Source organism: Boleophthalmus pectinirostris, unplaced genomic scaffold, assembly GCF_026225935.1.
Source record: "Boleophthalmus pectinirostris isolate CB_2022bp ecotype Guang Dong unplaced genomic scaffold, ASM2622593v1 HiC_scaffold_16, whole genome shotgun sequence".
In the NCBI taxonomy this organism is placed as follows: domain Eukaryota; kingdom Metazoa; phylum Chordata; class Actinopteri; order Gobiiformes; family Gobiidae; genus Boleophthalmus; species Boleophthalmus pectinirostris.
In genome coordinates, this window is record NW_026571095.1 from 36,896,363 (window position 1) to 36,912,846 (window position 16,484).

The window sequence follows — 16,484 nt, forward strand, 5'->3', positions numbered from 1 at the left end:
GCGGTGCCAAAGCGCGCGGTGCCAGCTGTTGTCGCGCCTGTGCCGGGGCGTTACGCAGCGTTTTGGAGAGGGGCGCGTGTGGTGGTTGGACCGGGGGGGACTCGGTGCGCTGCGGGTCCTGCTCACGCCACAAACGTCACGATCTGAGGACGTTTCGGTTTATTTTTGTCCTATTTCTTTGACACCTTCACGTGGTCAGTTCAGTTTTAGACTTGAGCAGTGATGATGCTTTTTCTGACCGGAGGAGGCCCGATGGAGAGAGACACAGAGTGGACAGGGGCGGACAGGGGCGGACAGGGGCAGGCAGGAGCAGGCAGGAGCAGACAGGAGCAGCTCTGAAAACGCCCTGTCACACTGTACATATGATAAAGGTGCTCTGCTCGTCTCCATGGAGATGTTTTTCCGGCCTTGTGACTTTTATCAAAACAAACTTCCAGAGGGGAGTGACATGGCAGAAAAGTTCCACATTGCACCTTTAAACGTGTGTCAGAGTTGAACCTGAAGCGGCCGGGTCACATGACGCTGGTTAAACTTTGAGTCAGAGCTGGACTTTGCTGTGGCCATAAAATCTCCACCAGGATCTGAGCTGCTCCCAAAGACACGGGTCTAGTCCTGGTCTAGTCCTGGTCTAGTCCTGGTCTAGTCCTGGTCTAGTCCTGGATATAGTCCTGGATATAGTCCTGGATATAGTCCTGGATATAGTCCTGGATATAGTCCTGGATATAGTCCAGGATATAGTCCAGGATATAGTCCAGGTTATAGTCCAGGATATAGTCCAGGTTTAGTCCTGGGTTTTGGTCCAGGGTTTTGGTCCAGGGTTTTGGTCCTGGTTTTAGTCTTGGTTTTAGTCTTGGTTTAGCCCTGGATTTAGTTCAGGTTTAGTCCTCGTTTAGTCTTGGTTTAGTCCTGGTTAAGACCTGGATTTAGTTCTGGTTTTCGTCCTGGTTTTCTTCTGGTTTAGTCCTGGTTTAGACCTGGTTTAGACCTGGTTTAGTCCTGGTTTAGTCCTGGTTTAGTCCTGGTTTAGTCCTGGTTTAGTCCTGGTTTAGTCTCGGTTAATCTGCAGATAAACAAAGAGTAATATTTTGTCCTGGGACCTCATCAGGCGTTTATGCCCCGAGGACAAAGGAGGAGAGGAGGTAGGAGAGAGGAGGGAGGAAGGAGGAGAGGAGGGCGGAAGGATGAGAGGAGGGAGGAGAGAGGAGAGGAGAGGAGAGAGAGGAGGGAGGAGAGGAAGGAGAGGAAGGAGGAGGTAGGAGAGAGGAAGGAGAGAGGATGAAGGAGGTAGGAGAGAGGAGGGAGGAGAGAGGAGAGGAGGGCGGAGGGAGAGAGAAGGTAGGAGAGAGGAGAGGAGAGGAGGGAGGAAAGAAGGGAGGAAAGAGGAGGGAGGAGAGAGGAGGGGGAGGGGAGGATGAGAAGTCGACAAGGGACCAAGGCCTTCAGCTGTCAGAGCAACAATCAACATCTCATCTCCTCCAGGACTAAAACCAGGACTAAAACCAGGACTAAAACCAGGACTAAAACCAGGACTAAAACCAGGACTAAAACCAGGACTAAAACCGGGACTAAAACCAGGTCTAAATCAGGACTAAACCGGGACTAAATCCAGGACTAAATCCAGGACTAAATCCAGGACTAAATCCAGGACTAAATCGGGACTAAATCGGGACTAAATCGGGACTAAATCGGGACTAAACCGGGACTAAACCGGGACCAAACCGGGACTAAACCGGGACTAAAATAGGTGTTGTTTTGATGCAGAGTTTCCACAGTGACTCAGTGACAGAGCACTTTAACATCCTCATAATTACAGCTCGTCTGGTTCACCTCGTTACACACACACACACACACACTTTACACACACACACACACACTCTCTCTGAACTCTCCAGAGTATGAAACGGAGAAAAATGACTTCAAAGTTTGTGTTTTGTCCAGACAGAAGTAGAACAGTTTGGGATCTCAGAATCTGACGAGTCGTTGCTTTAATGAAGAAATATTTGTACGTGAAAAACATGAACTCTGCTGTTTGTACCGTGAACCTAAAAGAAGTTTTCGTGCAAACTGACATGACGATTATTTGGTTTGATTTTTCTCCTCACGAAGCTCGAGTCGTCACGTGTTTCCCGTTTGGTGCTGATCAGGATCGAGCGGCGACACTTTCACACTCGAGTAACTTTTACAGGATGAATAAATACACAATATACTTTCTCTTTAAAGGTTGTATGGAGGATTTTTTTTTGGTTTCAAATTGTCAGTGAAAGATTAAAATACCATTACAGAAACGCAGCAGCTTTGTAATTATGATTACCAAAATAAAAAAGAACGAAAATCTATCAACTGTGGACATAGTGAGGCCAGATAAACATCAGCCAATAGAAAACGAGGCTCCCTCATTTTCTATTGGCTGTTAGGTTGTCAATCAAATTCCCTAGTGTAACTGACTCGTTGGAGTGCAGGGATTACGCGGTTTATGCGGCGGTTCTTAGAGGATTTTTCGAACTGTCGCTTCCTTTACATTTCGCACAAAGTTTGTCGCAACATCGGACGAGAATCCACGACCGGTTCGCCGCAAAAGAAAGTCCTTTTTTTGAGGTCGCTGAAAGAAGAAGAGAAGGGGAAAAGGAGCAAAGCCAAACTGAGGTGATTCTTGGAGATCTGGTCCAGCGATGGTGCGACCGAAGCAGACGAAGCGTCTAAAAACTGATGCGTCGGTCACTAAATTACTTCTAGACAGGAAACTTCAACAGTAATTCTGAATGCGCACAAGGATTGTCGCTGTATTTCTCTTCACTTAAAAAAATCCTCTATACAATCTTTAAGTCGTATCATTGAATATAAAAGAATGAGAACTTCCCATGTGGGTTACTCGAGTTGGGTGAGTTGGAGGAAGTGGAGCAGTCCGAGAGCACACAGAAAAATGCCACACTTTAGAATTCGACAGGATCCAAATTTTGATACCGTTAAATCTTCTCAGGATGTTACCGGAGTAAATTACAGATTTACCAAAATGTTTTAGTACAACTTTGGTAAACTGCAAACAGTGTTGTGGAGTAACAGATTACATGTACCAGAGTTAAGTAATCAGAGTACAAATGATGAGTAACTGTATTCAGTTACATTTACTGTTTCAGTGAGTGGTAATTGGATTACAGTTACTTTGTTGAAATAAATGGATTACAAAGAGGGATTTTCCTGTTTTCACATTTCGGGCTAAATCCTTTTTTGTTTCTTTTTTTTTTTTCCTTCGGTAATTCCACTCATTCCCAGAAACTAAACCAGGTCTAAAACCAGGTCTAAAACCAGGACTAAAACCAGGACTAAAACCAGGACTAAAACCAGGACTAAAAACAGGACTAAAAACAGGACTAAAAACAGGAGTAAATCCTGCTGTGTGGACGTGTCTCCTCTTCTTCTATCAATAATATTTTTAATTTGGTTCAGTAAAGTCTGGACTTTTTATTTTCTTTTATCAGATAAAACGTCTTATGTGAAGATTTCCTCGTCTTTGTTTCTCTACAGCAAATCAAGTAATCCAAAGTAATCAGATTACATTTCTCACTTTAAATAATTTAATGGATTCTGTTATAAACTACATTTTGGTGTGTGTAATCTGTAATCTGTAGGGGATTACATTTGAAAAGTAAACTTCCCAACACTGACTACAAAGTCACACTGCTGTACGGTCTGTGTGTACGACCTGCAGATTTAGGATCCATCTCCAACACGACAGAAACACAGAACAGACTCACCATCAGCAGAACACCCCTCTGTCGCAGAGAGAACACCCCTCTGTCGCAGCACTAATCTGCATCAATAAATTCACTTTACGACATATAAACATAACGACTCTAGAGCCACATCAGCTGTTTGACATTATAATGTGTTTAATTCAGTTTTGTTCAAATCTCACAGAAACAAAACTTAAAACCACATCACTAATTTACATAAACTAAGTGAAGATAAAACTCCAGCTCTTGTGTCGCTGATGTGGTTCAACTTGTGTTGGATTAAAAGACATGACTCAGGTGAATACAGGTCAGTGTGACCAGATTTGTGTTTGTCAAAACCAGGACAGCGTACGGGGGGAGGGGGGGCGGGGCCTCGTCATCCACATTGAGCGACTCTCACCTGGAAAAACTTTTTCCCACTGGACACAGAAACATATGTGCTGCTTTATCCACTGTGCACATGGACTCACACTTGTCCCAACGCAACGGAAAGTGTGGAATTTCTTGTCCAAATCCTGGTTAAATCCACATTTGTGCTTCGGTTCGTTACAGACTGACCCACTGTTTGTGTCTCGCTCCTTCTGATGCAGAGACACATGTACACACCTGTTTGGTCACGACACACAAACATACATTCAGTTTGTCCATTAAAATGAACGGAATCCATGAAATTCTTAATGATCAATTATCGCTTAATCGATTAAATCTCAGTCCCGGTCCCGGTCTGCTTCTTGTCTGGTCCCGGACCTGTTTTAGTCCTGGTTCAGTCCGTTATCCATTTTTTCAATTTTTCATTTCAACACAAAATCGAAAGCTGAAAAAAAAACAAAAACGAATCATTATCTGTTTTTTTAAATTTTGGTTTTGGAGACAAATAATGAAAAAAAAATTTTTTTTTTGTTGTTTTTTTTTTTTTTCATTTTCATATTTTTGGTTTTATTTTGAAAAACAAATGAACGAATGATTAAAAAAAATTATAATAAAATGCAAACATGAACTCATTTTAGACCAAACATGTTACGACGTTCTGTCTTTTGTAGAGCGGAACAGACACGCACAAAAACATAATAAATATAATTCTCTAATAATTCTTTTCTTTTTTCTCTTTTCTTTTTTCTCTTTTCTTTTCTCTCAGGGAAAGCCGTACATGTTCGACAGGGTTTTCCAGTCCAGCACCACACAGGAGCAGGTGTACAACGCCTGCGCCCAGAAGATCGTCAAAGGTACTTCTACTTCTACTACTACTGCTACTTCTACTTCTACTACTACTACTACTACTGCTTCTTCTACTTTTACTTCTTCTACTTCTACTACTTCTACTCCTCCTGCTTCTTCTACTTCTACTACTACTACTTCTTCTACTTCTACTTGTACTTCTACTACTCCTCCTGCTTCTTCTACTTCTACTTCTTTAACTTCTACTACTTCTACTTCTTCTACTTCTACTACTTCTACTTCTACTCCTCCTGCTTCTTCTACTTCTACTTGTATTACTTCTACTTGTACTACTTCTACTTGTATTACTACTTCTCCCCCTGCTTCTTCTACGTCTACTTGTACTTGTACTACTTCTACTTGTATTACTTTTACTCCTCCTGCTTCTTCTACTTCTACTTCTACTCCTCCTGCTTCTTCTACTTCTACTTGTATTACTTCTACTTCTACTACTTCTACTTGTATTACTACTTCTCCTCCTGCTTCTTCTACTTCTACTTGTACTACTTCTACTTGTATTACTTTTACTCCTCCTGCTTATTCTACTTCTACTACTTCTACTCCTCCTGCTTCTTCTACTTCTACTTGTATTACTTCTACTTGTACTACTTCTACTTGTATTACTTCTACTCCTCCTGCTTCTTCTACTTCTACTTGTATTCTACTCCTCCTGCTTCTTCTACTTCTACTTGTACTACTTCTACTTGTATTACTTCTGCTCCTCCTGCTTCTTCTACTTCTACTTCTACTTGTACTACTTCTACTTGTATTACTACTTCTACTCCTCCTGCTTCTTCTACTTGTACTTGTACTACTTCTACTTGTATTACTTCTGCTCCTCCTGCTACTTCTACTTCTCCTTCTACTTCTACTTGTACTACTTCTACTTGTATTACTTCTACTCCTTCTGCTTCTTCTACTTGTACTTCTACTTGTACTACTTCTACTTGTATTACTTCTACTCCTCCTGCTTCTTCTACTTGTACTTCTACTTGTACTACTTCTACTTGTATTACTTCTACTCCTCCTGCTTCTTCTACTTGTACTTCTACTTGTACTACTTCTACTTGTATTACTTCTACTCCTCCTGCTTCTTCTACTTGTATTACTTGTACTACTTCTACTTGTATTACTACTTCTACTCCTCCTGCTTCTTCTACTTGTACTTCTACTTGTACTACTTCTACTTGTATTACTTCTGCTCCTCCTGCTCCTTCTCCCACGTCCTCCTCTCGAGTGTGGAGGTCGCGGGTTCGACTCCTGACGTTCCTGTCGCGTTGCAGATGTGCTCGAGGGATACAACGGGACCATCTTCGCGTACGGCCAGACGTCCTCGGGAAAAACCCACACGATGGAGGTGAGGCTCGCGTTTGGCCGCGGTGGGTTTGCGCCCCCTGCTGGCGCCGTTTCGCTCTTTGTGTCGGACCCGTTTAGACCCGATTTGGTCTCGGTTTAGTCCAGATTTAGCCGCGAACGACAGGAGGATTTATCCGATTTTGGCTGCGTTTTTCTGTTACAAACTACATTTTGGGGGATGTAATCTGTAATCTGTAAGGGACAGTGTTGGGGAAATTATTTTTAAAATGTATTCCCCTACAGATTACAGATTACATATCCCAAAATGTAGTTTGTAACGTAATCCATTAAATTATTTAAAGTGAGTAATGTAATCTGATTACTTTGGATTACTTGATTTGCTGTAGAGAAACAAAGACGAGGAAATCTGCACATAAGAAGTCAGAGTCTTTACTGAACCAAATTAAAAATATTATTGATAGAAGACGAGGAGACATGGTCCGAGCGGCATGGTTTAGACCTGGTTTAGACCTGGTTTAGACCTGGTTTAGTCCTGGTTTAGTCCTGGTTTAGTCCTGGTTTAGACCTGGTTTAGACCTGGTTTTAGGACCTGGTTTAGTCCTGGTTTAGACCTGGTTTAGACCTGGTTTAGACCTGGTTTAGTCCTGGTTCAGACCTGGTTTAGACCTGGTTTTAAACCTGGTTTAGTCCTGGTTTAGACCTGGTTTAGTCCTGGTTTAGTCCTGGTTTAGACCTGGTTTAGACCTGGTTTTAGACCTGGTTTTAGACCTGGTTTTAGACCTGGTTTTAGACCTGGTTTAGACCTGGTTTAGACCTGGTTTAGACCTGGTTTAGACCTGGTTCAGACCTGGTTTAGACCTGGTTTTAGACCTGGTTTAGACCTGGTTTTAGACCTGGTTTAGACCTGGTTTTAGACCTGGTTTAGACCTGGTTTAGACCTGGTTTAGACCTGGTTTAGACCTGGTTTTAGACCTGGTTTAGACCTGGTTTAGACCTGGTTTAGACCTGGTTTTAGACCTGGTTTAGACCTGGTTTAGACCTGGTTTAGACCTGGTTTAGCCCAAAATGTGAAAACAAGAAAATCCCGCTGTGTAATCCATTTATTTCAACAAAGTAACTGTAATCCAATTACCACTCACTGAAACAGTAACTGTAACTGAATACAGTTACTCATCATTTGTACTCTGATTACTCTGGTACATGTAATCTGTTACTCCTCAACACTGGTCACAGACTTCAGTTAAATATATGTTTGGTTAATCTTGTGTCTCGCATTAACCAACCTGTTCCATAACCAGTGTTGGGGAGTAACAGATTACAAGTACCGGAGTAATCGGAGTACAAATGATGAGTAACTGTATTCAGTTACATTTGCTGTTTTAGTGAGTGGTAATTGGATTACAGTTACTTTGTTGAAATAAATGGATTACACAGAGGGATTTTACTGTTTTCACATTTTGTGCCAAACTCCCCCTTTTTTTTTTTTTTTCACCCCCCACAGTAATTCCACTCACTGTCGGACACTAAACCAGGTCTAAACTAGATCTAAACCAGGACTAAACCAGGTCTAAACTAGATCTAAACTAGATCTAAACCAGGACTAAACCAGGTCTAAACTAGATCTAAACTAGATCTAAACCAGGACTAAACCAGATCTAAACTAGATCTAAACCAGGACTAAACCAGGTCTAAAGTAGATCTAAACTAGATCTAAACCAGGTCTAAACCAGGTCTAAACCAGGTCTAAACCAGGTCTAAACCAGGTCTAAACCAGAACTAAAACCAGGTCTAAACCAGGTCTAAATCCTGTTGTGTGGAGCGTGTTTCCTCGTCTTCTATCAATAATATTTTTAATCTAGTTAAATAAAGTCTGGTCTTTTTATTTTCTTTTAGCAGATAAAACATCTTTTGTTATGATGTCCTCGTCTTTCAAGTCAATAATCCAAGTAATCCAAAGTATTCAGATTACATTACTCACTTTATGTAATTTAATGGATTCTGTTACAAACTACATTTTGGTGTGTGTAATCTGTAATCTGTAGGGGATTACATTTTAAAAGTAAACTTCCCAGCACTGTCCATAACCGCCCCGTATCACAAATGTGTCGCTTCATTCTAGTCTTCATGTCGTTTTACTGGACAGGTTATCTCAAAATAAAGTATCTTGCTGCATGGACAGATCATTTCACTACTTTAAATGCATTTTCTGATAGATTTAATCAGATTCAGATTCAGAAAACTTTATTGATCCCATAAGGCAATTCATTTGCAGCATCTCCGAGCAAAACACAAACACAAACAAACACACAGTGAGTCAGTCCAATTGTCGTCCACCAGTGGAACTCAAAATAAATAACACATTGCAGTGTAAAACTTTCATAAAACTATCATAAAACTGTACCCTTAGAATTTAATAACTTAATAGCACAGGGCACGAAAGAATTAGAAAACCGGTTGGTTTTCCGTAATTGGAGCATAAAACCGACGCCCTGAAGGCATCAGGATAAAATCAGGAGCCAGAGGATGGAGCGACTGAGCCACGAGACACTTGGCTTTGCTCAGCACCTGCTCCTCCCACAGAGAACTCAGCTCCCTCAGTTTGATCCCTGTGATTTTTGAGCAGGTTTTAACAATATTCTGAAGTTTGTTTCTATCCTTCACAGTCAAGGATTCAAACCAGCAAATAAAAGAAAAAATAAGAAGACTTTCGATAAAAGAGCAATAAAAATTGTTAAGAATCATTTTGTTCACGTTAAGAGTTCAGTTTCCTCAACAGATATTCTTTGCTGCCCTCGTTTGACGACGCTTTCAGTGTTTAGGTCAAATTTCAGTTTATTGTCCATCACGGTGCCCAGATATTTGTAACTATCAACTATTTCAACATCATCACCGTGGGCGACACGTGACACTGTGGGAAGGTGCACGTCTAAAATCAATCACCACGTCCTTAGTTTTGGCAACGTTCAAATCCAGGTAGTCAGTCCAGCAGTTAAGTGTTTAGATCTTAAATTTTGACCAAGTGGACGACTGAGGGATCACACAGACTGGGAGATCACAGCTCAGACGTGTCCTTGTTTTTCAGGGGAACCTTCACGACACGGACTCCATGGGCATAATCCCGAGAATCGTCCAGGACATCTTCAATTACATCTACTCCATGGACGAGAACCTGGAGTTTCACATCAAGGTCCGAAACTTCTCCATTTCACGTTTGCGTTCTGAAGAAAAGACGTCAGGGGAAAAAAAAAAAATTATTCAAAGTTTCTTAAACCGCTGCGTTTTTCTGTTTGGCAGGTGTCGTATTTTGAAATTTATTTGGACAAGATCCGAGACCTTCTGGACGGTGAGTGGTGCTTCGGTTTTTAACACGTCCTCCAGAAGTGCCTGTGACAGATTTTTATCATTCTCTAATTTTATAACTATTGTAAATATAAATTATGACTTTACAGCAGTCGTGAAGCAATTTATGAAGAAAAGTTGAAAATTTGTTGAAAATGACAGAAAATAGAGAGTTGTAAGCGTGACAGACGTACCCACGACTTCACATTGGGACGATTCTATAAAAAAGAAGTTCAGCACGACATCCAAAACCACTTTTTTCTGATACTTTTACACATATATTTAAATATAATTGCTTTATTTTATTTGTCAGATAATAATTTCTCTGTACGTTAGAGGAGTTTTGCTGGGTAACAGTAAAAATTTAAAACTAAAAAGTGTCCAAATTGGGAAAATAAGTGTGAATGTTCTTGCAAGAATCTTAAAAATAATAATCTTAACTCTGTTTTAGTGAAATGAGTCTGTCACAGGTGCTGTAGAGTTCTGAGTTCTGAACACGCCTTCATGTGGTCAGGTCAGGGTTTGGGTTAAAGTTGGTTTATTCTTCACATTCTCATAATGTTTGACACCAAAACAAAAATCCAGTTTGTAAAATCGTTTATCTTTTGTTTGGGTAAAATTGACCTGGGTTTTGTTCACAGACACAGAAAAAACTGAGTTTCTCCTGATAAATTTAAGACTGAGTAGCTCTTTGTACAGCCCAACGAGCTGTTCTCTAGGTCTGTGTCTTAATGGGAAACACTACATTTATGTCTGGGGAAAGATATTCTCTTTAAAGAAAATGTTATACTACACAACCTTACATTCCATTAGATTACACTGGGTCACATTAGATCACATTAAATTATATTAGATCATATTGAATCACATTACATCACATTACGTCACATTTAGATCACATTACATTAGATCATATTACATCACATTTAGATCACGTTACGTCACATTTAGATCACGTTACGTCACATTTAGATCACGTTACGTCACATTTAGATCACGTTACATCACATTTAGATCACGTTACGTCACATTTAGATCAGGTTACGTCACATTTAGATCACGTTACGTCACATTTAGATCACGTTACGTCACATTTAGATCACGTTACGTCACATTTAGATCAGGTTACGTCACATTTAGATCAGGTTACGTCACATTTACATCAGGTTACATCACATTTACATCAGGTTACATCACATTTAGATCACGTTACATCACATTCAGATCACGTTACATCACGTTACATCACATTTAGATCACGTTACATCACATTTAGATCACATTGCATCACATTTAGATCACGTTACATCACATTTAGATCACGTTACATCACATTTAGATCACGTTACATCACATTTAGATTACATTTAGATCACGTTACCTCACGTTACATCATATTTAGATCACGTTACATTGCACATTTAGATCACGTTACATCACATTTAGATCACGTTACATCACATTTAGATCACGTTACATCACATTTAGATCACGTTACATCACATTTAGATCACGTTACATCACATTTAGATCACGTTACATCACATTTAGATCCTGTGGGTCATGCGGAGTCTCTGAGCTGCTGTCTTCTTCTGTTCCAGTGTCCAAAACAAACCTGTCTGTTCACGAGGACAAGAACCGCGTCCCCTACGTCAAGGTGAGACTCTGGAGTCACACGAACCTGCCTAGTCCTGGTCTAGTCCTGGTCTAGTCCTGGTCTAGTCCTGGTCTAGTTCTGGTCTAGTCCTGGTCTAGTCCTGGTCTAGTTCTGGTCCAGTCTTGGTTCTAAAGGTGGTTCTGTTTCAGGGATGCACTGAGCGTTTCGTGTGCAGCCCAGATGAGGTCATGGACACCATCGACGAGGGGAAGTCCAACCGCCACGTCGCCGTCACAAGTAAGACAAGAAAAGATTTAAAAAAGAGCAAAAAGGTGGAGAAGGTCTGAGGAGCGGCGGAGAGGATCAGATGAGAAGAGGAGAAGGTCTGAGGAGGTCAGGAGAAGGTCAGAGAAGAAGAGGAGCAGGTCTGAGGAGCAGGTCAGAAGATCAGAGGAGAAGGTCAGAGGAGAAGGTCAGAGGAGAAGGTCAGAGGAGAAGGTCAGAGAAGAAGAGGAGCAGGTCTGAGGAGCAGGTCAGAAGGTCAGAGGAGAAGGTCAGAGGAGAAAGGTCAGAGGAGAAGGTCAGAGGAGCAGGTCTGAGGAGAAGATGGAGCGGGAAGGTCTGAGGAGAAGGTCTGAGGAGAAGGTCAGAGAAGAAGAGGAGCAGGTCAGAGTCAGAGGAGAGGTCAGAGAGAGGTCAGAAGATCAGAGGAGAAGGTCAGAGGAGAAGATGGAGCAGGTCAGAGGAGAGGTCAGAAGGTCAGAGGAGAAGGTCAGAGGAGAAGGTCAGAGGAGAAGGTCTGAGGAAGGTCAGAGAAGGTCAGAGGAGAAGAGAGGCAGGTCAGAGGAGGAAGAGGGAGCAGGTCAGGAGAGCAGGTCAGAGGAGCAGGTCAGAGGAGAAGGTCAGAGGGGAAGGTCAGAGGAGAAGGTCTGAGGAGAAGAGGAGCAGGTCTGAGGAGCAGGTCAGAAGGTCAGAGGAGAAGATGGAGCAGGTCAGAGGAGAAGATGGAGCAGGTCAGAGGAGAAGGTCAGAGGAGCAGGTCAGAGGAGAAGGTCAGAGGAGCAGGTCAGAGGGGAAGGTCAGGAGAAGGTCAGAGGAGAAGAGGAGAAGGTCAGAGGAGAAGATGGAGCGGAGGAGAGGGTCAGATGTTGATGTTCCTGATGTTCCTGATGTTGTTCCTGATGTTGTTCCTCAGACATGAACGAGCACAGTTCCAGGAGCCACAGTATTTTCCTGATAAACGTCAAACAGGAAAACACTCAGACAGAACAGAAGCTCAGCGGGAAGCTCTACCTGGTGGACTTGGCCGGCAGCGAGAAGGTACGTCAGATGCCCTCCCAGTGTCTCCACGGGATGTTATTCTGTGTAAAAGCTGCTCACCCTTGTAGTTTAGAGATTTAGACGTCTACAAACATGTTCTGTTCTGAAATGTGTGAGATTTTGGATCCAGCGGTCGAGTTTAAGCAGGAAATGGAAGCAGTTTTTAGAAGTTTTGGTAAAATGACTTCAGTTTGGCGACTGGGAGGAAGCAGCGACGTGAGCGTAGAAGAAAGTTGTGGCAAAGGGGCGAGGAAAAGCAGGGGATGATATTAACAATAACCGAAATCTGGTGATATCGTATCATCAAAGTTCTCGCAATAATATCGTGGACCATCACAATATATGGAATCACAAGTGTCTTTGTTTAAATGAAGAGTTAAAAACACAGAGGAACTACATAGACCATGATCCTTTGATCCATTTCAGCGCCGACGACAAGAAGAAATAACAGTTCTAACACTTTTAACTCTTAGTTCTTTGGATTAAGATTAGGAGGAAAAAGTAGAATATTAACAGTTTTTTTAGCCTCCACAAAATATTGCAAACATCGTACCGCGAGGTTCATACGTGACGATATCGTATCGTGAGACTTGGGTCACGTTTAGACAGAAACTTATCACCGTAGTGGAAACGATTTGTGTCCAGACACGTCGTTTGTGTCCGAGAGTTTTCTCTACTCGAGCTCCTACATCAGAGTATCAGAGTTTTCAGGAGTCACACAGTCCCCATCACATCTGGACCAACATACACACTAGTGTGAACCAACACTGTACACACAACAACACCACTCACATACACACTAGTGTGAACGGGGTCTTGGATATCATTACACCCCTAAAAAAAAAAAAAACACATATATATATATATATATATATATATATATATATATTTTTTTTTGATTCACCTGACTTGCCTGTGTGTAATCAGTACCAGCCCGTTTACTCACTCGGAAAATTCCAGAACGTTAAAACCTGCTCATTTCAGCAACTATCTGTGGGTACCCGACCCGGTGCTGGACTCTGACCCTGTTCTTGTGACTCTGTTCTTTTGTTTTTTTCTGACCCTTTTTTTTCTGACCCTGTTGTTCAGTTTTTTTCTGACCCTGTTGTTTTCTTTTCTGACCCTGTGGTTCTGTTCTTTCTGGTTGTGTTCAGGTGAGTAAAACCGGAGCAGAAGGAGCCGTCCTGGACGAGGCCAAAAACATCAACAAGTCTCTGTCGTCTCTGGGGAACGTCATCTCCGCTCTGGCCGAAGGAACCGTGAGTTTCACTTTTATGATTTACTGGTTCTGGCCCTGGTCCGGTCCTGGTCCGGTTCCTGGTCCGGTCCTGGTTCTGTGTAGGTTTTCTGTGGCGTCAGGTCGGACCCTGCGGAGTCTCTTTTATAATTTCATGCTCTGACAGTTGAACAGAGTCGAGGTTTGTTCCTCGGACTCGGGCTCCGGGCCTCAGGTTCACCACAAGAACAAAGATCAGCTGTTTGACGCTCAGACCTCACAGTCCTGGTTTAGTCCTGGTTTAGTCCTGACTGAAGAACAAAGATCAGCTGTTTGACTCTCACAGCGCCGAAGATCCACACTCCGAGACCGGAAAGAGGTCGAAACAGGATTTAATCTGCACGAACACTTTAGCGAATCAGGACCAAACCGGACTAAACCTGGAATAAAGTCAGATTAGACCAGATCTGGACCAGGACCACAGACTGTATATCTGACTGGAGTCATCGAGTTCCTAGTTTAGTCCCTGGTTTAGTCCCTGGTTTAGACCTGGTTTAGTCTCTGGTTTAGTCCTGGTTTAGTCCTGGTTTAGTCCCTGGTTTAGTCCTGGTTTAGTCCCTGGTTTAGTCCTCGTTTAGTCTCTGGTTTAGTCCTGGTTTAGTCCTCGTTCAGTCCTAGTTTAATTCTGGTTTAGTCCTTGTTTTAGTCCTGGTTTAGTCCTCTGGTTTAGTCCTGTTTTTTTGTTTTGTTTTGGTGTCATTATGAGACTGTGAAGAATAAACCTGAACCGTGACCTGGACCGAGACGAGTCCGGACCTGGACCTTTCATTTCCTCTCAGCTTTAAACTATAATCTGCTTTTACATAAACACACTGATATTTTGTCCTTTTTTTCCGCATAAATATCTTTTTTTTTGTCTTTAGTCCTCGTGATTCATAGTATTTATTTGTTTATTGATTGATTTGTTTGGATTCGTGTGTAAAAGTTTGTGTTGTGTTTTGGTTCTCGTCAGGCGTACATCCCGTACAGAGACAGTAAAATGACGCGGATCCTGCAGGACTCTCTGGGGGGAAACTGTCGCACCACCATCGTGATCTGCTGCTCGCCGTCCTCCTACAACGAGGCCGAGACCAAGTCCACGCTCATGTTCGGACAGAGGTCAGTGACACGACCGGGAGGGAGGAAGGGGGTTTCGGACTCTCCATCGGGGGGCGGGTGTGGGGGACGGGTGTGGGGGGCAGGTGTAGGAGACTGGGGGACAGGTGTAGGAGACTGGGGGACAGGTTATAGGGGTCGGGGCGTGTGGGACGGGTGTAGGAGACTGGGGGACGGGTGTAGGGGGGGGGGGTGTAGGGGACGGGTGTAGGGGACGGGTGTAGGAGATTGGGGGACAGGTGTAGGGGGCGGGTGTAGGAGACTGGGGGACAGGTGTAGGGGGTGGGTGTGGGACGGGTGTAGGAGACTGGGGGACGGGTGTAGAGGGCAGGTGTAGGGGACGGTGTAGGAGACTAGGGGGCGGGTGTAGGAGACTGGGGGGGTGTAGGGGGCGGGTGTAGGAGACTGGGGGACAGGTGTAGGAGACTGGGGACAGGTGTAGGAGACTGGGGGACAGGTGTAGGGGGCGGGTGTAGGAGGACTGGGGGACAGGTGTAGGGGGCGGGTGTGGGGACGGGTGTAGGAGAGGGGACTGGGACGGGTGTGGGAGACAGTGTAGGGGACGGGTGTAGGAGACTGGGGGACGGGTGTAGGGGGCGGTGTAGGAGACTGGGGGACAGGTGTAGGGGGCGGGTGTAGGGACGGGGACAGGTGTAGGGGACGGGTGTAGGAGAGTGGGGACAGGTGTAGGGGACGGGTGTAGGAGACTGGGGGACAGGTATAGGAGACGGGGGACAGGTGTAGGGGACTGGGGGACAGGTGTAGGAGACTGGGGGACAGGTGTAGGAGACTGGGGACGGGTGTAGGAGACTAGGAGGGGACGGGTGTAGGAGACTGGGGACAGGTGTACGGGGCGGGTGTAGGGACGGGGGACAGTGTAGGGGGCGGGGTGTAGGGGGGACAGGTGGGGGACGGTGTGGAGAGGGGGCGGGTGTAGGAGACTGGGGGACAGGTTGAGGGGCGGGTGTAGGAGACTGGGGACAGGTGTAGGGGCGGGTGTAGGAGACTGGGGGACAGGTGTAGGGGACGGGTGTAGGAGACTGGGGGACAGGTATAGGAGACTGGGGGACAGGTGTGGAGTCTGGGGACAGGTGTAGGACTGGGGACAGGTGTGTAGGAGTCTGGGGGACAGGTGTAGGAGACTGGGGGACAGGGTGTAGGGACGGGTGTAGGAGACTGGGACGGTGTAGGGACTGGGGACGGGTTAGGGAGACAGTGGGGGACAGGTGTAGGAGACTGGGGGACAGGTGTAGGGGGACGGGTGTAGGAGACTGGGGGACGGGTGTTGGGATACAGGTGTAGGGACGGGTGTAGGAGACTGGGGACGGGTGTAGGAGACTGGGGACGGTGTAGGAGACTGGGGGACGGGTGTAGGAGACTGGGGGACGGGTGTAGGAGACTGGGGACAGGTGTAGGGGCGGGTGTAGGAGACTGGGGACAGGTGTAGGGGGCGGGTGTAGGAGACTGGGGGACAGGTGTAGGGACGGGTGTAGGAGAGTGGGGGACAGGTGTAGGGGACGGGTGTAGGAGACTGGGGACAGGTAGGAGACTGGGGGACAGGTGTAGGAGTCTGGGGGACAGGTGTTAAGAGACT

General features: G+C 44.4%; 1 protein-coding gene across 1 annotated transcript in view; it reads left to right on the forward strand.

Annotated features, from left to right (window-relative positions):
- The window catches only part of LOC110174497 (kinesin-1 heavy chain), a 35,351-nt gene that overhangs the window by 994 nt on the left and 17,873 nt on the right, over positions 1-16,484 (forward strand). Inside the window, 9 exon segments of the mRNA XM_020940596.2 lie at positions 4,867-4,954; positions 6,230-6,303; positions 9,346-9,450; positions 9,558-9,606; positions 11,204-11,259; positions 11,409-11,496; positions 12,395-12,519; positions 13,674-13,778; positions 14,748-14,893. Of these exon segments, the coding sequence (XP_020796255.2) occupies positions 4,867-4,954; positions 6,230-6,303; positions 9,346-9,450; positions 9,558-9,606; positions 11,204-11,259; positions 11,409-11,496; positions 12,395-12,519; positions 13,674-13,778; positions 14,748-14,893 (836 nt within the window).